Below are 27,952 nucleotides of genomic sequence, written 5' to 3' on the forward strand. Positions count from 1 at the left end.
CATCACCTCTGTCCCGCATCGAAATAATAACACAGCGACATCACACGCTGTCAACAACAACAACATCACACGCTGTCAACAACAACAACATCACACGCTGTCAACAACAACAACATCACACACTGTCAACAACAACATCACACGTTGTCAACAACAACATCACACGCTGTCAACAACAACATCACACGCTGTCAACAACAACATCACACGTTGTCAACAACAACATCACACGCTGTCAACAACATCACACGCTGTCAACAACAACAACATCACACGCTGTCAACAACAACATCACACGTTGTCAACAACAACATCACACGCTGTCAACAACAACAACATCACACGTTGTCAACAACAACAACATCACACGCTGTCAACAACAACATCACACTGTCAACAACAACATCACACGTTGTCAACAACAACCACATCACACACTGTCAACAACAACATCACACGTTGTCAACAACAACCACATCACACGCTGTCAACAACAACATCACACACTGTCAACAACATCACACGCTGTCAACAACAACATCACACACTGTCAACAACATCACACGTTGTCAACAACATCACACACTGTCAACAACATCACACGTTGTCAACAACAACATCACACGCTGTCAACAACAACATCACACACTATCAACAACATCAAACGATGTCAACAAAAAAACAAAGACAAAGATCCCCCGTGTACCCTTAATGGACCCTAGGGGCAAGTGTTGCTAGCGAGCAGGACCTATGAAGGCCGGGACGTCACACGAGGGGGGTGTGTGGCCAGCACCACGCCCGGCCGCCTTTGTCTCCCTCGTGGCGATGTTAACGCACCGCACCAGGCGCTCATTTGGAGGCTGAGTCGACCTAGGAGAGGCCCAGGGACCGGTTAAAACAATCGTCGTCGGCGTTGTTCGTGAGCGGTGGGCTCTGGTTCACCACAAACCCCTATCATCATCATCGTCGTCGTCGGCGGCTCCGCTCCACGTGCGAACGCTCTCCACCACCACCACCTCGAGCAGCCGTCGCGAACGTCGTCATCCGTTACCTCCATCATCATCATCATCGTCGTCATCATCATCATCATCACGCACCGCTCACATCGGCACGGCATCGGCGCTCCATCTCTCTCGCGCGCACATCGACCGCGCGCTCCCCAAAGGCAAAGATTGTCCCCCCCTCTGCCTCTCCTCCATCCCCTCCCCTCCCCCCACCTTACAGCCTCGACAGACAGCTCGGGGCAAGTGCTGTTAGCGAGCAGCACACTCCGATTGGCGCGGTTGGTCACGTGCCGTGCGAAAGAAGTTCAACGTGCGCACGTGAAGGTCGCGACGGCGCACAGAGTGGGTGGGTGGGTGGCCAGCACCACCCCCGACCGCCTTCGTCTCCCCCAGTGGCGAGGTTTACACGCGTCACCGAGTACTCGTTTGAGGCTGAGTCGACCTAGAGGAGGCACAGTACCGGATCAAATACTCGTCACTGCTGTTGGCCGTGAGCTGGAATCGAACTCGGGTGGCCGGGTTCGTAGCCACCGCTGCCGACCAACAACAACAACAGCAGCAGCAGCCACCATTCGCCACTGGGTATCGGTCACCACGGCGATTGTACCAGGCTAGGTGTACTCCGAGGCAATCGCGTGGATGTTGTAAGGCTCTCTCACTGCTGAGGAGGTCACGGGACAGACCCAGGTGTGTGTGTGTTGGACTTCTTTGGCACCGTACGTAGGCAACCGTGCTAAGAGGAGGTGGCTCGAGATGGTTGGCAGATGCGCCACCTGTGCCCCCCCCCCCCACTGCCAATGAGCTCACATTCTGTCACGCTCGCTCACTCGCACACTCAATCACTCCCTCCGTCACCCACCCACCCACCCACTCACCCACCCACCCACCCACTCACCCACTCTCACCCACTCACCCACTCTCACCCCAAAGGCAACGCTGCCGGGAGGAGGTCACGGGACAGACCCAGGTGTTATCGGTTGACTGGCTGAGATGATTGGCAGATGTGCCACCTGTGCCCTCCCCCCCCATTGTGCCAACTCACTCACACGCGGTTACACTCACTCGCTCGCACACTCAATCACTCACCCACCCACCCACTCACTCACCCACTCACTCTCTCCCCCACCCACTCACTCGCTCGCACACTCAATCACTCACCCACTCACACTCTCACCCACCCACGCTCTCACCTACTCACTCTCTCACCCACCCACTCACTCACCCACTCACTCACTCTCTCACCTACTCACTCTCTCACCCACCCACTCACCCTCTCACCTACTCACTCTCTCACCCACCCACTCACTTTCTCACCTACTCACTCTCTCACCCACCCACTCATTCACTTTCTCACCTACTCACTCTCTCACCCACCCACTCACTCATTCACTCTCTCACCCACCCACTCACTCACCTACTCACTCTCTCACCCACCCACGCACTCTCTCACCTACTCACTCTCTCACCCACCCACTCACTCACCTACTCACTCTCTCACCCACCCACGCACTCTCTCACCTACTCACCCTCTCACCCACCCACTCACTCACCCACTCACTCTCTCACCCACCCACTCACTCTCTCACCTACTCACTCTCTCACGCACCCACTCACACTCTCACCCACCCACTCACTCTCTCATCTACTCACTCACCCACCCACCCACTCACTCTCTCACCCACACATTCACGCTCTCACCCACTCACTCACTCCCCCACTCACTCTCTCACCCACTCACTCACCCACCCACTCACTCACCCACTCACTCTCTCACCCACCCACTCACCCACCCACTCACCCACCCACTCACTCTCTCACCAACTCACTCATTCACTCACCCACTCACTCTCTCACCCACTCACTCACTCACCGACTCACTCTCTCACCCACTCACTGTCACTCAAAGGGTCGTTATCAGGAGGTCAAGGGACAGACCCAGGTGTTATGAGTTGGCATGGCGGAGATGACTCGATATGCACCTCCGATGAGCATGGTTGGCTACGTACGGTACGAAAGAAGTTCAAAATACATACCTATGCGTGTAACAAACACACTATGATCCACACACTACACCCACACAGTCGACACCCACACACACTCTACACACACACACTACACACACACACGACAACAACCGCCATTCGCCACTAAGTGGCGGTGACGTCACCACGACGCTTGTGCCAGGCCATGTGCACCTTGAGGCCACGTGAAGTGTCGAACGCCCGCTGGCAGGAGGTCACGGGGCAGACCCAGGTGCCACGGGTCGACTGACTGAGATGACCGAGATGACTGGCTGATGCACCACCTGTGCCCCCTACTGTGCCAACTTGCTGTGCTTTAGCCACCCGGCGCTCCGCTCGTTGTTGTGAGCGTCACACACAAACTCTACACACACACACTCTACACCCACATAATCCACACACACCCTCTACACACACCCTCTACACACACCTTACACACACACTCTACACACACTACACCTACACACTCCACACACACATTCTACACACCACACACACACCACACACACACTACATACACACACACTCTACACACACTACACCTACACACTCCACACACACACTACACACACACACTCTACACACACAAACACACACCACACACACACTACACACACTACACAAACACACACTCTACACACACATACTCCACACACACACACTACACACACACCATCTACACACACTACACACACACACACTCTATACACACACTACACACACACACTACACACACACCCTCTACACCCACTACACACACACTCTACACACACACTCAACACACACTACACCCACACACTCTACACACACTCTATACACACACACACTACACACACACCCTCTACACCCACTACACACACACACTCTATACACACTCAACACACACTACACCCACACACTCTACACACACACACTCTACACACACACTACACACACACTACACACACACCCTCTACACCCACTACACACACACACTACACACACACTCTACACACACTCAACACACACTACACCCACACACTCTACACACACACACACACTCTATACACACACTGCACACACGCCCTCTACGCCCACTACACACACACTACACCCACACACTCTACACACACTATATACACACTCTACACACACATTACACACACTTTATACACACTCTACACGCAGTCTACACTCACACACACTCTACACGCAGTCTACACTCACACACACTCTACACGCAGTCTACACTCACACACACTCTACACACACTACATCCACACACTATATACACACTACATCCACATACTCTACACTCACACTCTACACACACACACGTGGTGACGGTGCACACACACACACGTGGTGACGGTGCACACACACACACACGTGCACACACCGCAGCAGATGAAGCCACAATTAGAGGTCGTTGGGATTGTGAGCCAGGCCACGGGGTCAGAGGGCAAGGGGCAGAGGGCAGGCTGCGTGTGGGGGTGGAGGTGTTGGGGTCTTCTTGGGGCTCACGGGACAAGGGGGCAGAGTGGGCTAGGGGGCTGAAGGGGGTTGTACGGGTGCGGGTGTGTGGGAGTAGATTAATTAATTAGTTCAGAATCTGTCGATTGGAGAAGGACCTCACTCCATGCTGAGCTGTCAACCCCTTATCAGTGCTGCCCATCTTATAACAGACCAATTCAGACCTTATTGGTCACCCCGTGCCCCTTTATAAATCTCAACGTTCATCCTACAAGTCCCATCGCAAGGTGAGAAACACAAACAGACAAAAATGATGTTACTCAACACAAACTCTTTGATGTATTATTTTTGATAATTGGTGTCAATGGTTCTACTTATCATGCTACTGTCTGTGGTCTTGCATGCTGCTGCTTGCTTGATATGTGGATGCTCACACTCACAAACCTGTCAACCCCTTATCAGTGCTGCCTATCTTATTACAGACCAATTCAGACCCTATTGGTCATCCCGTGCCCCTTTATAAATCTCAACGTTCATCCTATAAAGTCGCTATCGCAAGGTGAGAAACACACGTGTGTGTGTGTCGTCACCACGTGTGTCTCGTCACCACGTGTGTGTCACCACGTGTGTGTGTCGTCACCACGTGTGTGTCGTCACGTGTGTGTCACCACGTGTGTGTGTCGTCGTCACGTGTGTCTCGTCACCACGTGTGTGTCACCACGTGTGTCCTCACCGCGTGTGTGTGTGTGTCACCACGTGTGTGTGTGTCCGTATTGAAATGGCTGTACGCCTCATGGGCCTCGATAAGTGCATTGCCCTGAACAAGGAGTACGGGGGGGGGGGGTGAGGAGGCCCTGTGGGTTGACACGGCCCGGGGCTGTACGTCGACCTTCTTTCGCACCGTACGTAGCCGACCGTGCCAATGTCGCGCTCACGCTACGACGTCTCCGTTCGCCGAGGCGACTTCGTGAGTGCCCTGAAGTGAAGTGTCGTGTCAAGACCGTGACGACCCCGTGAGACGTGTCAATGTCCATACTTCACCACGGGGCGAGGTGCGCTAACTACAGCGCCACCGCTCCCCCCTCCCCCGCCCGCCTTTAAACGATCACTGTCATCAAATATAATTAGCGATAAGATAATGATTATAACCGGTTTGATTAATACGGAATAAATGCGATATATGTAGTTAATTTTAGTAGCGTATTGATCACGCGGTGTAAATGTTTCATGGCGTTACGGCGATTGGAATAGCACTTAAATCTGCAACAATAATCGCAACGTTCTGCAATAATATTCATTAAAGTTTAGGTGAGAACAGGGGGTTCGTTTTAAAATATAAAAAACCAGACTTCCTCATAACGCGGATGTGATTATTACAAGTGTAGGTTATTAATTGATTGCTATAAGAGTAATTACCAGTTTTGACAATAACATTATTACGGCTGTAGCTGTAATTAATGAACTCTGTTAGTGATATTGACGTTGACGTGTCCATGGCAACGGAGGTAACGAACGCGGTGCACGTGACCACAGCCCCCCCCCACAAAACCCCCTCCCCCTTCTACGGCACTACTTCGCTAAAGCGGACGCGCACATCGAACCCGCGGCGGTGCGCCGCCTGCCTCGTCGGCGGCGGAGGAACACACAGTCGGTGGGGGGGGTTGGGGGGGGGGAAGTGGGCAGGGGGGGTGGGGGCCTGTACGCGAACGAGGGGAGGGAGTAACGGGGGTAGAGGGGAGGGAGTAACGGGGGTAGAGGGGAGGGAGTAACGGGGGGCGGGGCGATCGGGTTAAAGGGGGCGGGGCCGGTGTTCCTCCGCGCGGCGCGGGCCCCTTCACCGCCTCCGTCCGCGCGCGTCTCCCTCCGCTGACCCCGCGGACCTCGATCCTCCCGCCGCCGCTCCCGAGGCCGCGTCTCTCCTCCACAGGCCCCCGACCGTCAGGCCGCACCCGCCGGGTCCCCTCGGACCCCCCCGCAGGGTCCTGTCGGCTCCCCGAAGAGAAGGGAAGAGGAGGAGAGGGGTGGGGGGGGGTTCCTCTCAGCGAGGTTCCCCTAGCGGGTCCCCTCTCTCTCTCTCGCCACCCCTCCTCCTCCCTCGTAGCCCGGCGCGCTCTGTGTGTGCGAGCGAGCGGCTCGGCCGTTGTGTGGCCGCCGTACGGACACGAGGAGAGAGGTGGTGGACGTGGGGGGAGAGAGGACGAGGCGGAGGTGAAGGAGATCAAAGAGGCGGTGGCGGCGGCGGTGTTTGACGAGGATATCGCGAGACGACGGCGAGGAGGTTGGTGACGGTGACGGAGGAGAAAGGGGAGCGAGGAGGGGAGGAGGAGTCGAGACGACGAGGTGCTGGGGAGAGGAAGGCGACGAGGACGAAGAGGAGGAGGAGGAGCGTCATCCCGGCCGGAGTTTGACGAGAAAATGGAGGCGGCCGAGGCAGCAGGAGGAGGAGGACGAGGAGCGGCATCGGCAGCAGCAGCAGCTGGACCCGCCGCCGCCGCCGTGCGGGCCGCTCGCTCCCCGCGCCGCTGAATGGAGCCCGCGTCCACAAAGCGGCCTTAGCAGCAAGGGCACGGGGCCCCCTCCACACACTCACTCCCCTCGTCGTCGCCATCGCCGTCATTATCCTCGTCAGCAGCAGACTGAGCAGGATCGGCGGCTTCAGCTTCGTCTTCACCAGAATCATCAGCGGCGGCAGCACGGAGCTGCTGGTGACGGTGTTTGTTGCTATCTTCGCGTTATTCTTGTGGTTGTTGTTGTTTGTCGGGTTTGTTTTGAGGATTGCCATTCTTGCCTCCTGGATCCGAGCTGGATTTTAGTTTAATGTTCGCTGCAACTACTCTCATCATCATTAGCATCATCACTCGTGCTAACAAAGAGGTAGATAGATAGGGGGGCACGCCGTGGCATGGTGAGGACGTCGTCGTCGACGACGATGATGGTGGTGATGGTGCTCATGATGAAGATGATGGCGTGGAGGAGCCGCGGTCGGTCCCACAGCTGAGCATTGGCGTCAGCAGTAGGAACCCGCGCACCCTCCGTTTGGGGGGCACTTTCTATCACTCTGCCCCCCCCCCACCAAGCTCACACGAGGACCTTTACCTTCAACCTACGCGCGTCGTAGCCACCGGCACGAACCACCAACTCCTTCATTTTTCAACAACCGCGGCCAATCGTCACATCTGGCCGAGGCCACACGGATTGCGACTCAAGGGCCCAGCGACCACCAAACCGACCATGGACGGCCACAGGGCCAACGGGCCCCGTCGCAGCCGTCGGACTCGCTCACAGAGGGACAAGCAGAGGGAGGCGGCCGGACGCGCCGGCCGGCCGGGGCTGACCATCGGCGGCGGCGGCCTGCAGGCCCTGGGCCGGCCCGGCGGCCTGGTGGCGGGCCTCGTGGCCGGAGGCGTGGGCCGCCACCACCGCGCTCCCAGCTCGGGCTCTGAGAGGGAGAACGCGGAGAACCGGCCGGGCTCGTCGAGGCCGCGGCCGCCGCGGCGCCGCCGCCGGGACTCGGTGAGCTCCCAGGACGAGGATATAATCGACGGCTTCGCCATCGCCAGCTTCACCACCCTGCAGGCGCTCGAGGTGAGGGCCGCCGCGCCACGCGTCTTGTCCGTCCGGGTGACCCCGAGGAGGGCTTCGTCTTGTCTGTCTGTCCGTCCGGGTGACCCCAAGGAGGGCTTCGTCTTGTCTGTCTGTCCGTCGGGGTGACCCCAAGGAGGGCTTCGTCTTGTCTGTCTGTCCGTCGGGGTGACCCCAAGGAGGGCTTCGTCTTGTCTGTCCGTCCGTCGGGGTGACCCCAAGGAGAGCTTCGTCTTGTCTCTTCGTCTTGTCTGTCTGTCCGTCTCGACGGATGGGACTTTGTCGTTCACGTGACCGATGGGACGGTCCGTCTCTCTGTCTATCTGGATGGATGGCATAGGGGTTTATTGCCCACGTGACCCAGAATCTGTCGCTCTGGATGGGACGGGGTCTGTCCTGGTGACCCAGAGTCTGTCTCTCTGTATATCTGGATGGATGGGACAAGGTTTATTGCCCACGTGACCCAGAATCTGTCGCTCTGGATGGGACGGGGTCTGTCCTGGTGACCCAGAGTCTGTCTCTGTCTATCTGGATGGATGGGACAGGGTTTATTGCCCACGTGACCCAAAGTTTGTCTCTGTCTATCTGGTTGGATGGGACAAGGTTTATTGCCCACGTGACCCAGAGTCCGTCGCTCTGGATGGGAAAATGTCTGTCCTGGTGACCCAGAGTTTGTCTCTCTGTCTATCTGGATGGATGGCACAGGGTTTATTGCCCACGTGACCCAGAGTCTGCCTCTCTGGATGGGACGGGGTCTGTCCTGGTGACCCAGGCACCGTCTCTGTCTATCTGGATGGATGGGACAAGGGGTTATTGCCCACGTGACCCATAGTCCGTCTCTCTGGATGGGACGGGGTCTGTCCACGTCACCATCTGTCTGTGTGGTTCAATGTGCCTCCTCACTCTGGCTGGCTGGACCTTCGTCGTGTCCCTCAGTGCTATTGCGTGACTTGTTGTTGGCTGTCTGTAGTTTTACCTTCACCCCTCCATCTCGCTAGCCTGTGTCCTTCGATCCACTTTCTATTTTGTCTGGCTGACTTTCTAGCTGTCTATCGGTACGTTACCTCCTTATCAATTGTCGCTTGTGTGGCTGGCTCTGTCTCTCTGTCACTCCTGGCTGTCTTGTCTGTCTGGTTGGTTGTCTTATCTGTCTGTACATCTTCGATGTGTCTGACGAGCTTCATGTCCCTCTGTTCCTCTATTCCCATGGTCTGGTTTACTTGACAGCCGTCTATCTGCGCCATTCCTCCAATGTGTCTGCCAGGCCCTCTCCATCCTGGCAGTCTATTCGTCTCACTTGCCAGCTGTCCCTCTGGATGGTTGATTTGCAGGCTCTGTGCATCTCAATGTGTCTGCCGGTCTCCACGATTTCCTTCCGTCAGTCCTCCTGTCTCTCTCGTCTGTTCATCTGTCAGACCCTCTGACTGTTTTGTCGGATGTCTATCTGTACGTCTGCCCCTCCTGTCTAAATGTTGATCTATTAATCTGTCACCTATATCTGGGTGGTTGTACCTATGCCTATTTGCCTTTCATTCTGTCTGTCCCGTTGTCCCTCTATGATTCGGTCTTGCACCCTGGCCATCTTTGTCGTCTTCTCTGGCTGTCTTGTCAGTCTATCTGTGTGTCTACCCATTGTTAGTATGCTGTATGTCCTGGCTGCCCCCCTGTCTATGTGAGACTGCCCCTCTCGCCCCGTGTCTGTCTCTCTCCTCTTCGTCCCTCTGTGTCTGTGCATCTTTGTTCGTGTGTCTGTCAGCAACTGTCTCTGTCCGTGCATGTGTCCCCCTGTCCTCTGTTTCACGTCCACTCTGCCCCTGTGTGTGCCATGCGTCTGTGCCACATTGCTCGCTCTCGTGCTATCACCACCTCCACGTCTGTCTATGTGCCCCCCCGCTATTTTTTCATGCGTCTCACCCTCCCTACTTGTCCCTCGGACTGGCCGTGTCTCTGCCCCTCTGACCGGCTGTGTGTCTTGTCTGTCATTAGTCCTCACTGTCGCTCTGTGGCTCTGTTCGTTTGTGTCTCTCGTGGCCTCTGACGACGTCAGGACCCTCTGTCCATGTCTATCTGACTGCTGTTGTATCTGACTGACTGTCTCTGTGTGAGAGTTTGTATTCACGTGTCGTCATGCTGTCCCCTTCTGCGTCTGCCTGTCTGGGTGTCTACCTGTCTGGGTGTCTACCTGTCTGGGTGTCTGTCTGTGTGTGTGTCTGTCTGTCTGGGTGTCTGTCTGTCTGGGTGTCTGCTCCTCTGTCTCTTCCTCTGTGGGCCATCTAACTGGCCTCTCTGCCCGTCAATCCCTCTGCCACTTGTCTGTCAGGCCTCCTATCTGTTGCCGTATCTGTTCGTCTGTGCCAATCTCAGACTCTGCGTGTCTGTCCATCTGTTCACTTGTCCCCCTATCTCTCTCTACGTCTGACTATTTGTCTGCTCTGTCTGTCCCGCTATGTGCTCGAGTTAAACCCAGAGATGCCTGCCGTGGAAGTGGACGTATCGGTGTCTGTGTGTGTATAGACCCTCTCTCTCGCTGTGGCCGTGTCTGTTTCCCGTCTCTCAGTGTCTCTCCTGATGTCTGTCCTTGTATGTCTCTGCCTGTGGACTCTGTCCCCCATGCCATGTGTCCCTGTGTATGTCGCTCCCGTTCTTCTGGTGCCTGTGTGTTTTCCTGGTCCCTCTGAAATGTCCGTGTCTCCGTGCGTCTCCCGCTCTGTCCCTGGTCTGTCTGTGTCTCTCGTTTCTCTCCTTCGCCACGCCTTGCGTGTTTCTCTCTCGCCTTGCGTGTCTCTCTCTCTCTCCTTGTGTGTCTCTCTCTCATCTCTCTTGCCCCCGTCTTGTCTCCACGTGGCGGTCTGTTCCTGCTGTGTCTATCTGCGATCTTGGACAACGTGTTACCGTGCGCCTTGGGGCCATTATGTACCCGCATGATATAATAATAGTCCGTCGCGAACCCAATCGGTTCATGCCGTATATGTGTCACGTTCGACTCCTAAGTTCCGACGGGAAAAGCTGTCTCCATGGGAGAGAAGATAGTCCGGTTGTGTGTGTGCTTTGTCGGCTTTAATAGGCGCTCGCTAACAGCGTTTGCCCCAAGCCTATTGCAGGCTGCAACACAAGGGATCTGTGTGTTTGGGGTGCGTGTGTTGTGTGTGTGTGTGGTGTACGTGTATCTGTGGGTGTGTCCGTGTGTATCTGTGTGTGTGTGTGCATGTGTCTGTACGTGTGTGTGGTGTACGTGTATCTGTGCGTGTGTGTGTGGGGTGTACGTGTGTTTGTGTGGTGTACGTGTATCTGTGTATCTGTGCGTGTGTATCTGTGTGTGGTGTGTGTTGTGTGTGTGTTGTGTGTGTGTTGGGGAGCGGTAGTGTAGCGGTTAGCGCGCTGCGACCCGGGTTCAATTCCCGCTCACGGCCAACACCGGTGGCGACTATCTGAACCGGTTGGTCGCCTCGGCCTCAAATCAGCACCCGGTTCGGTGTGTAAACATCGCCACTGGGGAGACAAAGGCGGCCGGGCGTGGTTCTGGCCACCCACCCCCTCGTGTGCCGTGCCGGCCTTCATAGGTGCTGCTTAACTAACAGCACTTGCCCCAACAGTCTTAAAGGCTATACGGGGGATCTTTGTCTGCGTGTGTGTCCGTGCGTGCGAGTGTGTACTGAGAGTGTGTACTTGTGTTTGGAATGTTGGTGCGTGTGTGCCGAGTGGGGGTGTGTGAGTGTAATGTGCGTGTGAGTGTAATGAGTGGGGTGTGTGTGAGTGTAATGTGTGTGTGTGTGTAATGTGTGAGTGTAATGAGTGGGGTGAGTGTAATGTGTGTGTGAGTGTAATGAGTGGGGTGAGTGTAATGTGTGTGTGAGTGTAATGAGTGGGGTGAGTGTAATGAGTGGGGTGTGTGAGTGTAATGTGTGTGTGTGCGTGTGAGTGTAATGAGTGGGGTGTGTGTGAATGTAATGTGTGTGTGCGTGTAATGAGTGGGGTGTGTGTGAATGTAATGTGTGTGTGCGTGTGAGTGTAATGAGTGGGGTGCGTGTGAGTGTAATGAGTGGGGTGTGTGTGAATGTAATGTGTGCGTGTGAGTGTAATGAGTGGGGTGTGTGAGTGTAATGTGTGCGTGTGAGTGTAATGAGTGGGGTGTGTGTGAGTGTAATGTGTGTGTGTGAGTGTAATGAGTGGGGTGTGTGTGAGTGTAATGTGTGTGTGTGCGTGTGAGTGTAATGAGTGGGGTGTGTGTGAATGTAATGTGTGTGTGCGTGTGAGTGTAATGAGTGGGGTGTGTGTGAATGTAATGTGTGTGTGCGTGTGAGTGTAATGAGTGGGGTGTGTGTGAATGTAATGTGTGTGTGCGTGTGAGTGTAATGAGTGGGGTGTGTGTGAATGTAATGTGTGTGTGCGTGTGAGTGTAATGAGTGGGGTGTGTGTGAGTGTAATGTGTGTGTGTGCGTGTGAGTGTAATGAGTGGGGTGTGTGTGAGTGTAATGTGTGTGTGTGTGCGTGTGTGAGAGTGTAATGAGTGGGGTGTGTGTGAGTGTAATGTGTGTGTGTGTGCGTGTGTGAGAGTGTAATGAGTGGGGTGTGTGTGAGTGTAATGTGTGTGTGTGTGCGTGTGTGAGAGTGTAATGAGTGGGGTGAGTGTAATGTGTGTGTGTGCGTGTGTGAGAGTGTAATGAGTGGGGGTGTGTGTGTGTAATGAGTGTGAGTGTAATGTGTGTAATGAGTGGTGTGTGTGTGTTTCGATTGTTGGTCCGTGTGTGCCGAGTGGGGGTGTGAGTGAGTGGGGAGTGTGTGAGTTCAATGCGCGTGTGTGTGTGTTCAATGCGTGTGTGTAATGAGTGGGGTGTGTGAGTGTAATGAGTGGGGTGTGTGAGTGTAATGTGTGTGTGTGCGTGTGAGTGTAATGAGTGGGGTGTGTGTGAATGTAATGTGTGTGTGCGTGTGAGTGTAATGAGTGGGGTGTGTGTGAATGTAATGTGTGTGTGCGTGTGAGTGTAATGAGTGGGGTGTGTGTGAGTGTAATGAGTGGGGTGTGTGTGAGTGTAATGTGTGTGTGTGTGCGTGTGAGTGTAATGAGTGGGGTGTGTGTGAGTGTAATGTGTGCGTGTGAGTGTAATGAGTGGGGTGTGTGTGAGTGTAATGTGTGTGTGTGCGTGTGAGTGTAATGAGTGGGGTGTGTGTGAGTGTAATGTGTGTGTGCGTGTGAGTGTAATGAGTGGGGTGTGTGTGAATGTAATGTGTGTGTGCGTGTGAGTGTAATGAGTGGGGTGTGTGTGAGTGTAATGTGTGTGTGTGTGCGTGTGAGTGTAATGAGTGGGGTGTGTGTAATGAGTGTGTGAGTGGGGGCGTGTGTGTGCTGAGTGGGGTGTGTGTGTGAGAGTGTAATGAGTGGGGGTGTGTGTGTGTAATGAGTGTGAGTGTAATGTGTGTAATGAGTGGTGTGTGTGTAATGAGTGGTGTGTGTGTGTTTCGATTGTTGGTCCGTGTGTGCCGAGTGGGGGTGTGAGTGAGTGGGGTGTGTGTGAGTTCAATGCGCGTGTGTGTGTGTGTTCAATGCGTGTGTGTAATGAGTGGGGTTTGTGTGCGTGTGTGTGTGATGTGACGGCGGAGGGGTTTTGAGTTGCTATCCTATTGTCCAAGTGACCGCGTGTCTTGGGGGGGGGGGGGGTGTGTCGAAGCGGAGTCTGAGTGTGCGAGTTGAGTGAGCGCTGTTGTGAGTGTCTGAACGAGTGCGTACATTTGAACTAAGAGGGTGACTGCGAGTTCGCTGGGGGTCTGAAGCGAGCCCCACTGGCCGGAGGAGTTTAGCCACTCGCTGCCTGCGGCGAGCCCAGCAGACACGAAGTCTGGGATCCTGTGGTGGTCTTCACGAGATTCGTCGCGGAATCCGCGTCTCCCTGTCTCTCCCCGTCTCCCTGTGTCTCTCTGTCTCTTCCTGTGTCTCCCTGACCCCTGTCTCCCCGCGTCTCTCTGTCTCCGCGTCTCCCTGTCTCTCCCTGTGTCTCCATGTGTCTCCCTCTCTCCCCCCTGTCTTTCTGTCTCCCCCCTGTCTTTCTGTCTCCCTGCCCCCCTGTCTCCCCCCTGTCTTTCTGTCTCCCTGCCCCCCTGTCTCCCCGCGTCTCCCCCCTATCTCCCCCTGTCTCCCCGCGTCTCCCCCCTGTCTTTCTGTCTCCCTGCCCCCCTGTCTCCCCCTGTCTCCCCCCTGTCTCCCCGCGTCTCCCCCCGCGCCCTCGTCTCTCTCGGAGTGCCCGGGTACAAAATGGATGCCGCGCTCCTCCTGGCCGCCTCCTGGCCGCCGCTGTTGCGAGGCGCCGATTGTGGCGCTGGCGGCGGCGGCGGCTGCGGCCTGGGGAGGCGTCGTCGCTGGGGGGGGGGTTGGGGGGCGACCTGACCTGACCCTGACCCTGACCTTGGGTCACGCAGCGGGTGGTTGGGAAGGGGCGGGGGGGTCGAGGCCGACTCGGCCCGTCGGCTACAGGTGGCGCGGTGCGCGGCGGGGAGCGAGGGGGGGGGGGGTGAGCGGCGGGGGGGGATGAGCGGCGGGGGGGGGGGGTGAGCGGGGGGGGGGCTGAGCGGGAGGGGGGGGTGAGAGAGGGGGTGAGCGGGAGGGGGGGCTGAGCGGGAGGGGGGGTGAGCGGGAGGGGGGGTGAGCGGGAGGGGGGGCTGAGCGGGAGGGGGGGTGAGCGGGAGGGGGGTGAGCGGGAGGGGGGTGAGCGGGAGGGGGGGCTGAGCGGGAGGGGGGGCTGAGCGGGAGGGGGGGCTGAGCGGGAGGGGGGGTGAGCGGGAGGGGGGGCTGAGCGGGGGGGGGGGGGGAGCGGGGGGGGTGAGCGAGCGGGGGGGCTGAGCGAGCGGGGGGGGCTGAGCGAGCGGGGGGGTGAGCGGGGGGCTGAGCGGGGGGGTGGGCTGAGCGGGGGGCTGAGCGGGAGGGGGTGGGCTGAGCGGGGGGGGGCCTGAGCGGCGGGGGGTGAGCGGGGGGGGGGCTGAGCGGGGGGGGGGGGCCTGAGCGGCGGGGGGGGTGAGCGGGGTCCGCGCGTGAGTTCCGCGCCGCCCGCTTTTGGCGGCTCGGTGTTCATTGAACGGTGGAAAACTCAAACCCGAGGGCGAAAATGGAACGCGACCGGCAGCTGCTGGCTACTGCTGGCTGCTGCTGCCGCTGTTGTTGTTACTGCCGCTCCCTCTTCTGTAGATCCTCATCCACCCAACGTGCACACAGAAGACGGACAAACAACGGATTTCAATTACTTAGTGACTCGGGCACTGGCTGAATCAAACAATGACCTATTCAGACACCGGCTTACTTGGACAATTACTTAGACAGTGACTCAGGCACTTGATTCCTCGGACACTGGCTTAATCAAACGAGCACATACCCAGACACTGGCTTGCCTAGACAACGGCTTACGGAGACAATTACTTAGGCAGTGACTCAAACAATGGCTTACTCAGACAATGGCCTACTCAGACACGAGCTTCGAAACTGACTTCGACACTAGCTTACTAAGACAATTAGACGCTAGCTTACTCGGATGAGCTACTGGACATTGGCTTGATCCAGCTTTGGCTTGCTCAGAAACGAGCTTAATGAGACATTTACTTACTCGGACAATGAGTCACTGGGATGCTGATGGGTCGCACAATTGTCTCACAATGTCTCTGCTGTTGACGTCTTGATGTACACGCGTGTGGCACGCTTCACGTGTGACGTCAACCACGGTACCACGATGACGTACGCGACGGTAACTTTGAAGTCGTTTAGTTTTCTCCTCCTCCTCCTCGTTAACGAATCTTAAATCCGCCGTGCGACGGCCCGGGACACGCATCATCCCGCGCGTGCAAGCTACAAGATAAGAGCCGTCTTGCCTTTTGGACTCGCGTCTGGGATTTAAACGGGGCTGGCTTGGTGTGTGTGTAATGTGGCGGAGTGTTGGTGCACGGTGGAACACTCGGCACCCTCTTGAATTTCCACCGCGACGTTTATTGTATTGCCACTTTGGTTCGGCGGATCGCGTCGAGATTCGTGTGACCTCTGGGTGGCTGCGGGGTGACGCCGACGATGGCGGGGGGGGGGGTACAGCAAGTGGGTTTGTGAACCGCTCCGCGTGCAGCTTGTGCGAGTGTTGTCTCTCGTCATGCGCGACACATTCTCCCATTCCCTCCCACGCGAAGCGAAACGCTCCTCATCTGATTGACATAAAAACTCGCCAAAACCATCCCGATGTGGCAGGAGCCTCCTGAATACAAGTCTGGCGATGCGGTGAGGCTGTCCTGGATGACTGGAGCACGCTGTTGTTGTTGCTGCTGCTGTTGTTGTTTACGTGGCTGCGTAAGAGACAACGATGAGCATTTGGAAAATCGTTATTTGTGTTCGTGCGGGCAGTGTGCTGCTCACCCGATGTCTGCCGCCTTTTGTTGAAATGCGGCACTTTCAGGGTGCAGCGGGCGATGTGGGCCAACGCCCCCCCCCCCCCGTCATGCCCCTTTGGCCCCTATACAGCCCTTGGGGTGAGGAGATGGTGGTCGTGAAGGTGGTTGGTAGTGAAGGTGCTGGGTGTGATGCTGGTGGTTGTGACGGTGGTGGCCGTGGTGATGATCATGGGAGTGTGTGGTGGTGGTGGTGGTTGCAGTGGTGGTGGTGGTGGTGATAGTGGAATAGTAGTAATAGTGGTGGGGGGTGATGATTATGAGAGTAATGGTGGATGGAGTGAAGGTGGTGGTGGTGTCCGTTCAAGCCACACAGCCCAGTTCACCCTTTTGGATCAGAAATGTATTCGACAATCAATAAACGCGTTTGCCTCATTTTTACCATCTCCTTCATATTTGCTTATCGTTTCTGAAACGCTTCTACGGCATCGTTAGCGCGCCCGCATTAGCATATCTTTTGCATTGCATTTGCATAACGCGTGAATAATTTGATTGTTACACGCTCGAGCGGACGAAACGTATCGCGAGCGTGAGAATTTTTTTATTTGAATGGGGCAAATCAATGCGTCGTCACCCGCCCCAGCCCACGGGGTCCCCGCTTGCACGAGCGGGCACCGATGTAGCACAACGTGGATTTACCGGTTGCGCTAATGGGGGCGGCGGCGGGGGGGGGGTGCCGTGGGGGTCGCCGCCACGCGTGTCGTGTTGTGAGAGAGGAAGGATTTTTGTTGTTGTTTTCGGAGAGAGGCGCGGAGTTGGCCGGCGGTAGGAGGATTGACGGAGTGAGAGGGGGAAGGTGCCTGGGCACTGGGGTAAAGGTGAGAATGAAGACACTTGAGGGTGAGAGCGAGACACACCCGGGGTGTTAGGCGCGGGGCGAGAGGGAAAGTCTCGAGTTCTGGAACGGAGCAGCCGGGTTGGAACGGGGGAGGGTTGGAAGTGTCGACCCATCACTCGCTCTACAATATTCCACGTGATTCGTTATTTATTGTCCCGGCACACAAGGGTCTCTTGTGCGAGTGTGAGCGCGCGTACGCGGCGATGCCACGGATCTTCTTTGCCGAAAATCGACGCTTCAAACGCAGGCGGCCTCGTGCCCCCCCCCCCCTGACCGTGCCGCGTTCGTCGCGGTCGCGTCTCCGCGAAAGATCGCCGCCGCTTTCCCCGCTCTGCCTGCGCGGCACCCTCTTTCGTCGTCACCGTGAAAAATAAATAAGTTGCGAGTTCGACGATGATTGAGCGAAGGGCGGCTCGTGTGGAATGGGGGGGGGGAGCCAGCCATGTCACGCTCGTCGGCGCGCCGTGCGTTGGACGTGCGGAATGGTGGCAGTCAGAAACCGGTGATCTTGTTACGGGGATCCCAAAGCTGGGCGTCTGCAGCCGGGGGAGTGGGGGGGGTCACTGGAGCCCCCGTAATTGTCCATTTCGCTTGATGCGGCTGCCGATGGCGAGGCGCGCCGCAAGTGTTGCCTTACGGCACTGTACCGTGTTGTCTTGGCAGCGCGGCGCGCGGGAGGGGGGGCCGCGGAAGCGACGACGACTCGCGGTGGCGGCTCCCTTGCCTCATTTGCACATCGTCGGACACCGGCGCGTACCTCGGCCCGCCTCGTCAAGTCAACGCGCCATTTCGTTAAATGTTGACGTTCGCGGCGGCCGTATCGGAAGTGCGCCGCGGGTCCCTCGCTCGTCGAGGTGCACGAATTTTAGACGTCTCCTGTGAGCGGAGGCTGCGACGCCGGGGTTTGCGGGCCGCAACGAGGGGTCGCGATGAGGGGCCGCGCCAGCGTCGCAACGCGACGACGAACCGCCATTCGGACGTCGCGCGCGTGTCGGGCGAACGTTCCCCTTTTATCCGATTTTTTTTTTTGGGCGGAATCGTGCTGATGTCGTCGAGGAGAGCGCAGCAATCGCCGGAGCCGTGCACCTTGGGCCAAGCTCGGTTCCGAAATTTGGCTCGCTGCCGTGCCCTTCGACCTTCCGCGCGCGCGTGGCCTCGAGCGTCCGTCACTCTCTCTCCCCGTGGCTGGAGGCGGTTGTGCGAGAGCGGCGTTTCCTGCCCATGTGAAGGGAGCTGATCTGGACGCTACCTATCAGGGGCCCGTGGTGTGTACGTGCTGCAAAGAGTGCAGTTTGCAACTATTGTTCACTTAACCCCTCTGGCCTCCTCCTCCATCTCTCTCCCGCGATGAATGGCCGTTGCCTGAAAAGTCACGGAGTGAACATGCGTCGCTGGTGACGGGCCTTGGAGGGTGTTGTCGTTTGCGCACCACCGCCAACTCGATTTCCCACGTTTTTGAACAACCTGGATGATTTCCCCCCCACCCATCCGCCCGCCCCCCCCCACCTCCTGGAGGTCACCGCTGGCCATGCCGGTTGAGGAGGCTCCAGTCCCCTTTGTCTCAACTCGTGCGCGAAGCCGGAGCCCTGGTCTGAGTGCGGCGTGCCTGTTTGAATTAGTTCCACTTGGCCAGCGTTCTGAACAAGTTGGTGGCCGCTGCGCCAAGTGGCTACGTGTCGTGGCGCCGCGTGTGAACGGGCGGTGGGGGAGGGAGAGCGGGCATCAAATAATTCAGTGGTCTGCTGCGTCCTCACCAAGCGGCCCCTACCCGACCTGAGTGTCCACGCAGGCACTCGGGCACCCCTACCCAGCCAGACACCCAGCCAGACAGGCAATAAACCTACACACCGATACAGCCAGTCGCAAAGCCACACAGTCGCCCACCCAAACAGACAACCACCCAGACAGGCAGTAAAAAGAAACAGAAACCCATCCAATTCATCCAGCCACATACCCAGACAACCATCCTCAGTCACCCACCCACCGAAACAGACATCCACCCAACTACTAAAACCACCTCGTCCACCAGTTATCCAACCACTCAGCCAACCACTCAGCCAACCTGGCCACCAACCATTTTCAACGACCCACACAGCCAGCAAGCCTCTCTCCCTCCCCCTCCAGCCCCAGGCTCCCAGCCCATCAGCAGAACCCACACTAACCCCCACCCCCCCCACACCGAGCCCCCTCTGGCGCTGTTGCAACGATCTGCTGATTGCCAGGGTGAGCAGAAATCCCATGAAGCCACCACAGGCCTTTAGGTTGCACGCCATTACGTGGGCGGCACGCACGCGCGTGTGCGTGTGTGTGTGTTCGTGCGTGTGCGTGCGTGCGTGTGCGTGCGTGCGTGTGCGTGCGTGTGCGTGCGTGTGCGTGTGCGTGCGTGTGCGTGCGTGTGCGTGCGTGCGTGTGCGTGTGTGTTCGTGCGTGTGCGTGTGTGTGCGTGTTCGTGCGTGTGCCATGCGGCGGCGTTGGCGGCGGGGAGAACTCGAGTGGAGGGCAAGCCGAGTCGGTCTCGTATTTTTTTTTTACATCGCCGCGTTCCAAGTATCTGTGTTTGGTTTGGTGCCTGCTATCTGCGAGCACATTGCCAAGCCCCCCCCCCCCTCACCACCACCGCTCCCAGAGAGAAAAAAAAATAACCCGACGCCTAAGAACAACATTCTGAGAACAATTTCGGTGCCCATGGGGATTGTGATTGGCTCTGATAATCCCCTGCGGCTGAAGTGGGCTTGTCTACTGTGGTTGCCTCCCCACCCACCACCCCCCCCTCACCACACACCACCCCACCTACGTTGCAAGGATCTCTCTTCAACCCTCAGTGCCGCAAGTCGGCCTTCTAACAATTAACCGTAGTCGAGCGCGATGAATATTCGCGTCAATCTCACAATGGTGCGAGGCTGTCCACGAAGGAGCCTGCCGATTCGCGTGCCGGTGGCAGGCAAATATTGTCGCGTGTTTTTTTTTTTACCTGGTTTTATGTAATTTGCGAGTTGTTTGGGAAATTTTGTGCGGCGGAAAGCGTCTCCCTGCCCTTTCTTCTTTGGATAAGGTCACGGGAGGGATGTTGTGACGTCCACCGTGAAGCAGACGCCACGCGGCGCCGATAACCAGGGCGGCCGCCGGGCTCGAACCGGCAAACCCGCTGAGACGAAAATGCACTGCCACTCGGCCGTGCTGCTGCTGCCTCGACCGCTGGTTCCCTCTCTTGCTGGTTCCCTCTGTAGATTCCATCTGCTGCTGGTCCCCCTCCGCTGCCGGTCCCCTATGCTGCAGGTAGCTTGCTCCTGCTGCAGGTAGCTTGCTCCTGCTGCAGGTAGCTTGCTCCTGCTGCAGGTAGCTTGCTCCTGCTGCAGGTAGCTTGCTCCTGCTGCAGGTAGCTTGCTCCTGCTGCAGGTAGCTTGCTCCTGCTGCAGGTAGCTTGCTCCTGCTGCAGGTAGCTTGCTCCTGCTGCAGGTAGCTTGCTCCTGCTGCAGGTAGCTTGCTCCTGCTGCAGGTAGCTTGCTCCTGCTGCACGGCACCGGCTGTTCCCCCGGCGTAGAGACCGAACGCTTTCCGTCCGGGAGGGCGCGAGGAATCCTCCGTCGCCGTCATTGGCGGCGACGGCGGTGGTGGTGCGCGAGGGTTTGACATAACAGAAAACGCGGGGGAGAGGAAACGAAAAAAACCCACTGAGAATTGTACACCTCGTTAACAATTACTCGCGCCGCGTGATTTACGGAGCCCCGTTCACGCTCCGTGTGCAGGGCTCGGCTGACGGGGCTCGGCTCTTAAATGGTCACGAAATTAAATTTTAAACGCGGGCGTTGTGGATTTAATACGCGCGCGCACACCCTCTCGCGCACACGCGCAGAATACTGCAGCCACGCACACGCACGCCACATGCATGGGGACACACACGGTACAGGCACGGACGCACGACACAGACACACGCACGACAGGCACAGACACGCACAGACACACGCATGACACACACACACGCACGGCACAGGCACAGACACGCGCACGGTACAGACACGCAACGTGTCGACAAAGTACGGGCGTGAACGCGCGCACACACACGGGCAAAGATACAGGCACACCCATACAATATAGACACAAATACGCACAGCGGCACAGATACGCACACTCGTGCAAATTTACAAGCACGCAAACACAGCCACAGTACATACACAAATACAGGAATAGATACACACACCAAACACAGACATAGGATACACAGTGGCATGCACACAAGCAAAGCGCTGCACGCACAAAACACAGGCACGCACACATCCATAAAAATACACAAACAAGTAACGCTTCATAGGCAAACAAAGACAAAGATGCCCCGTATAACTTTAATAGGCTGTTGGGGCAAGTGCTATTAGCGAGCACCGATGAAGGCCAGAACGGCACACGAGAGGGTGGGTGGCGATGTTTACACATCACACTGGGTACTCATTTGAGGCTGAATCGACCTAGGGGAGGCCCAGGACTGATTCGGATAATTGTCACTGGTGTTGGCCATGGCCAGGAATCGAACTCGGTTTGCCAGGTTCGTAGCGCAGCACGCTAACCGCTACACTACCTCTCCACGCAAACACCTACGCACTCCGCACACACGCTCACACACACACGCGGCCCACCCCCACGCATCGTGTAAGACACACAGTGTCCTGTTATATAAATTGAGAATGGCCCGGGCGCTGTGACTTTCAATGCTGAGATCTCGGCTGCGCTTTGTTTATTGTTCGCTTTAGTGGCGATTGACTCGCTGCCCCAGACGAGACCGCGCGCTCCGTCTAAATAAATCTCGCTCGTTATTTATTTTTCCTTTTTTGGGGGTCCCCGATAACCGAGGGGCCCCTTTTATTTTATGTATTTTTTTTTATTCGGACGTTCCGTGTCGGCCGACGATGCAGATATGAGTTCCCATGCGAAAGGAAGGGGTTCGATTTGCATGGGCACGCTTTCAGTGTGTGTAGTGTGTGGTGGGGAGCGGTGATGTAGCGGTTAGCGCTACGCTGCGCTATGAACCCGTCGGCCCGAGTTGGATTCCCGCTCACGGCCAACACCAGTGACGAAATGAGTACCCGGTGTGATGTGTAAACATCGCCACTGGGAAGACAAAGGCGGCCGGGCGTGGTGATGGCCACCCACCCCCTCGTGTGCCGTGCCGGCCTTCATAGGTGCTACTCGCTAACAGCACTTGCCCCAAAAAGTCTGTTAAGGCTGCACGCGGGATCTTTGTATTTGTTTTGGCGGTGTGTGTTTTGTTGAGAGACGTAGCGTAACGTTCACGCACTGAACTACAGAGCCGGCGACCCGAGTCTTGATTCCGGCTCGCGGCCAACTCAACGTACGTGGTGAATGTCTCGACCGATTATGGACCCCCCCCCACCACCATCACCCGAAGTCGACACGGCCATAAATGAGTACCCGGTGTGGTGTGGAAACATCGGCACTGGGGAGACGAAGGCGGCCAGGGTGTGGAGTTGGTCGCGTGCCGGCTTTCACAGGTGTGCTCTCCAGCAGCGCTTTGTCCCAACAGCCTGACAGGGCTATTGGGGGGGGGCGATCTTTGTTTCGTGTGTATTTTTAGCGTGTGCGTGTGTGGTTTCGTGTGTACACGCACACACGCACGTAGCCGCTTCTGTCATTATCTGGCCTGGTGGCTCGGCGCCTCTCAAGCGGAAGGTCACGGGTTCAAATCCTGGTCGCGGGTTGGACTTGGCCCACCATCGCTTGCCCCGCGATGTTCGTTTGAGTCGTGCGCGGCATCGCTTTGATAATTTTATTTTTCTTATCATCGCGTGCCATGACCAAACCTCGCCCTGCGACTACAGAGCGCACGTGCGTTCCTAGCGAGGCCGACGCGTCGCGTCCCGAGCAGACGAGAGAGGGAGGCGAAGGGCGCGTAAAATTGATTTTGATCCGTTGTCTGACACGGCGTTTTACAGAGTGGCTCACCTTCAATAAAGACTTGGCGTTGAAGATTGGGAAAAAAAAAACTGGGATTCAAAGTTCCTTTACGCCGCGGTGTTTAGCTTGCGATGAAAGGGATTGAGAAGAAAGGAGCGCGGCGATGTTAACTGCGGCGGCTGCGATACGTTTGGAGATGCAGTCAAACGCGAAGTGGAGTTTGAAGAACGCCAAGGGGCTGCGCCGACGTGGGGGGGGGGGGGGGGTTCAACGGGCGACGTTCTCGACGCTCGCGCGTCGGAAACGAGAGGGCCATGGCCCACAACCTCGCACTTCGCAGCCGCTCCGGCGGGCCGCCCTGATGGTAACCGCGGTTGTGTCTTAGCCAGAATAACAGCACGCGGCCTCGTCGGCGCGTGCTGTTATTGTTGTGACGTCATTCGCAAGAGTCGGCCGTTGGCCGCCCACCCGCAGGTTCTGTCGACGTTCTGCGGTTCCCGTGCCGGGCTGTGGGTCACTGTAGTCTAGGCATGGGCCCTGGTGCGGTGAATGAATGTTAGCCCACGCCATGGTCCCCGGTGCAACTGCACCGCCGACGGCGGTTTCACGCGCACACAGCGACGTTCCGTTTCCTGTCCGTCCGTCACCGCCGCCGTTGCTGCCGCCGCGCGCGAGAGAGGGAGGGAGAGACGTTATCTGCGTGCCCATCGGATGCGTCGCCGCTGGCAGAATTCATCTGTTCCGTGTCGTTTGACTCGCGCGGTCACAATGGATGCCGGGGCTGCGTAGACGACGCGGGCTCGTGACGACGCGGCGATGCGGTGCGTGCGGGAGAGCGGTTTCGCCTTTTTCTTCTTTCTAATATCGTGGGATGTTGTTTTTCTTTTCGTCATCCAAAATGTTTGTGTGTATGTGTGTGTCTGTGTATTATGCATTCGCAGCTGTCTATGTGGGGAAAGGTTGCATCTGTTTGACATTTAAATCAATCCGACCGGCTCCCCGCCTCTCATTTGCGGCTCACCTCGAGCCGCACGAACACACACATGCGCGCACGCACACTCACTTGTACGCACACGCACGCGGTGCGTGCCGAGCGTGGAACTCAAACCGAGAGAGACGGTTCCAGAAAACAGCACGTACGCACACAGACACACAGACACACGCGCAAACGCACACAGACGCGTACATGCAGCTCTTATCTTGTAGCTGCACACGACAACCCCCTTTTCTTTGTTGTAGTTGTTTTTTAATGACTGCTACTGAGCACACACAACGGGTCCGAAGGTCCAAATCGTCCAGCGGCCAGCAACACGCAGCACTATCGAAGCAGCTGTGGCAACGGATAACGACACCATTCGCAGATCGATAATGCATTTTTTTTAATTGAGCAACATTATCCTATGATGGGTTGTGGTGTGGGGGAGGGTGAGAAATAGATGATGGGTGGGAATTCCGAAGGTGAGCAGCAGGGCGACGTATGAAGCGGCAAGGGCAATGTTTCGTGTGTGTTCCGCGATTTATACAGACACGGGCCGAAATCTTTACTCATCACGAGCCATGGTCAATCTACTGCTGGACGATGAAGGGCTCCCTCCCCAAGCCTGCGATGTAATAATCCGCCCAGTATCCCCCCTCGACCCCCCCCCCCCCCCCCAAAGTGTTAATAATGAGAATGAAGGACTTTGCAGTCACGGTCAGCTGGGCTACGTCGGCCCGTACTTTTCGACGTCGCCGCCGCCACCACGACATCGCCGGGCCCGGCTGCGGCGTGGCGATGGGGCGAGTGGCTCGCGATCGAAGCGGCCGCGAGGGCTGTAAGGAGGAGAAGGGGCGGTCCGCCGGTGCCTCGGTTGCTCACTTGAGCGGCGATCCGGGAAGTCGGGACGAGTTTGTTAAGTTGAGACGCAGCACAATTTGCAAGATTGCATTTCCCCCCCCCCCCCCCCATTCAACCCTTTTCATATTTATTCACAGCTCCGCACACACGCATACACACACGCGAATGCACAAGCGTACGCACACGCGCACCCACGCATGCACGCAAAGACCAAAGATCCCCGTGTGGCCTGAATAGACTGTTGGGGCAGGTGCTGTTAGCGAGCACCTAATGAAGGCCGGCATCGTATACGAGGGGATAGGTGGCCACCACCACCACGCCCGACTGCTTTTATCTCCCCAGTGGCGATGTTAACACACCGCACCGAGTCGACCTCGGGGAGGCCCAGGACCGGTTCAGTTAATCTCCACCTGCGTTGGACACGAGCGGGAAATGAACTCGGTAGCGCAGCGCGCTAACCGCTACACCACTGCTCCTCACACGCACGCACGCGCGCACACACGCATACACACACACGTGCACACACCTTGTCTGGCCGCGCGTCCGTAACGCATGCAAATTACGCGGCGCACTCGAGGAGCAGCGCGCGCCGGTCCTGGCGCCGGTCCAAACGCGCAGGCTTGAAAACTCGGCTGGATCCAATTTTACTTGTGGGGTGGTGGAGGGGGGGGGGCTGTGGTGAGTCGGGGGGGGGGGTGAGGTGCAGACAGGTTGACGACGAGGCAAAACGGCGAGACGCACGGGCACAAACACGCTTGCACAACCGCGGGCACCGCCTGAAACCACATCTAACCACGGCCCCGACGAGTGGCCGATTGGCTAATTGTGGTCGAGGTTCAGGGTGAGCGGAGGGCTCTGTGCTCGTGGCGAGTTGGTTCGGTCCCGCGAGAGGACGGGTACCAGTGGACGGCTGGTTGATAGTAGGTTAGGATCGGCGGCACGGCCGGTGCTAGCGGCCGGCTGGCGTGTTTGGCTGCTTACCAGAGCCTCGTTGTCTTGGGTCATTGGAAGGGCTAGCGCTCAGTGCCGCCGGTCGCTTCAGCGGTGATGGTCCGTGGGGGGGGGGGGGGACATGAGCGGCTGGCTCGCTGGGCGCTCTCGAGCCGCTCGCCACCCCCCCTCCGTGTGACAGCACTCGGCACGACGTCGTCGAGGGTTGGTGGCGGAGTGGCTCCCCTCTCTCTAATTGCCGGCTCGTTGTCATGGCTGCCCGACAAAAATTGCGCTTTTAGCGCTCTACGTGCTGGCCTATGCACGCACGCGCACGCTCGCGCACAAAGTCTCAACACTTGAAATGAGTAATTAGCGACGAATGTGTTCTATGCGTGCGCACGCAGTGGTTACAATGCTCGATGTAATTGAGAGAATTAGAGTCAATTACACAGTGGACTGGGAAAGTATTTTCGATTATGGACGTGTTAATTTATCAAAACATTTAGCCGAAGTTGCCAATTTGGTTTAAACAAAAAAGGGATGGCAACAACAACAGCAGCAGAGGCGGTGTCGTTTCCGTAACAAAAGCAGCAGCAGCAGCAGCAATCGTGCCGTAATTATATTTTACCAAGCCGTTAGGAACCTGGCCGTGGAGAGGCGCCTCTCAACGCGAAGTCAAATTGCGACCCGAAGAAATATCCAAACCTCTCTGTTTCTCTCCCCCTCGATGTGACCTGGGTGCGCACCTGGGTGGGTTCTGTCTCCGAGGCAACCAACGTGGGATCGCAGCTCCAATGAGAGGCACTGACCATAGTGCTGTCAACGTTTATTTTTGTTTTATACATTCCAACTTGCTGCATCCTCGTCTTGGCGATGCTCGACGCGATTTCAAGCGACGCGTCGTGTATCTGACGTGCTAAATGTTTGCTTGCAAGAATTGTTCGTCTAGCCACGGTGAGCCCGGAACGGTCGGGCGCGCTGTTACACGCTTGCGTGCCCTTACACGCTCGATCGCGCCCTTAGGAGGCGTAGGGGTTTCCTACAAACCAAAAAATGTTTTAAACGAAATCAAAATTTTAGTCCGATTTATTACGTGGGCCAAAAAAAACATCAAGTATTAATCGTGTTCAACCATCGCCAGGGAGCTCCGTGAACGGGATCGGTCTTCGTGAGCGCCAGCTCCATTGTGTTTGGACCGCGCGTACAATAACTGCCGAGTGACCCCTGAGGGGTCGGGGGTCAGAGCCAGTGTCAAACAAACACACAATAGAATTCCACCGGGGTTTTTCTCTGCGGCCGCGGCGGCGGCGGTGGTGGAATTCATTGGCAGGGCCTCCTCGCTGTTTATCCCAACGAGAAGCAGTGGATGCAGATAATTTTGACGGAAGAACTGGCAGCCCAAAAACTCACACAAAAACAATTAGCTCTCATGTAACCGCACACGCGCCCACAAGGGCCCGCGCCGCGTGGCCCCGGGATGGCCGGCAAAAGTTTGACGCTTTCTTAACGAGACGATTCACGGCATTATTTGGCACAAATCGCGGGCGCGCGCCGCTCTACCGCTGCGGTGACGTCGCTGGCGGAGCGAATTCAGATTCACAGAACAGACGACGTCGCAGCCATGTCAGTCGAGAAGACCTACGATTGTGATCATGAAATTGTCTTTTTTATCATTAACAAAGTTTTATTCAGTGTCTGGGATGGCGTGGGACACTTGGCCAAGGTGTGTAAGTGGTGCAATGACAGCTGTTTATTTTTTTTGTAATCTTTGTTTTGTTAAAAAGGGGTGACTGACATTGCGTTCTGCGCGCTTGTACGTAACGCACAAATGAAAACGCTCGACCATCGGTCAGTCAGACGCCGCCTTACAGCGAAAAAAGTTCATAGCGAAACGCTTCATGGCAGCGGTCCTCCTTCCCACGTAGCCGCTTCCTTGAACGCCCAATGGGGGAGCCGCGTAAATCTCTCCGTG

The 27,952-nt window shown here is 56.8% G+C and overlaps 1 protein-coding gene across 6 annotated transcripts in view; it reads left to right on the plus strand.

The window, feature by feature from the left end:
- The first annotated feature begins 6,168 nt into the window (after positions 1 to 6,168).
- Positions 6,169 to 27,952, plus strand: part of LOC133348278 (autism susceptibility gene 2 protein homolog) — a 268,596-nt gene continuing 246,812 nt past the window's right edge. For 2 of the 6 annotated variants that reach the window (XM_061561005.1, XM_061561003.1), the window contains exon 1: positions 6,169 to 8,062. In XM_061561005.1, coding sequence (XP_061416989.1) covers positions 7,709 to 8,062 — 354 coding nt within the window. In that variant the 5' untranslated portion in view covers positions 6,169 to 7,708. The remainder of the gene's footprint in view (positions 8,063 to 27,952) is intronic. The other 4 variants (XM_061561002.1, XM_061561004.1, XM_061561007.1 and 1 more) reach the window with 4 other exon arrangements.

The sequence above is a fragment of the Lethenteron reissneri genome, chromosome 27, assembly GCF_015708825.2.
Source record: "Lethenteron reissneri isolate LAM-NWPU_2019-01 chromosome 27, ASM1570882v1, whole genome shotgun sequence".
Classification (NCBI taxonomy): domain Eukaryota; kingdom Metazoa; phylum Chordata; class Hyperoartia; order Petromyzontiformes; family Petromyzontidae; genus Lethenteron; species Lethenteron reissneri.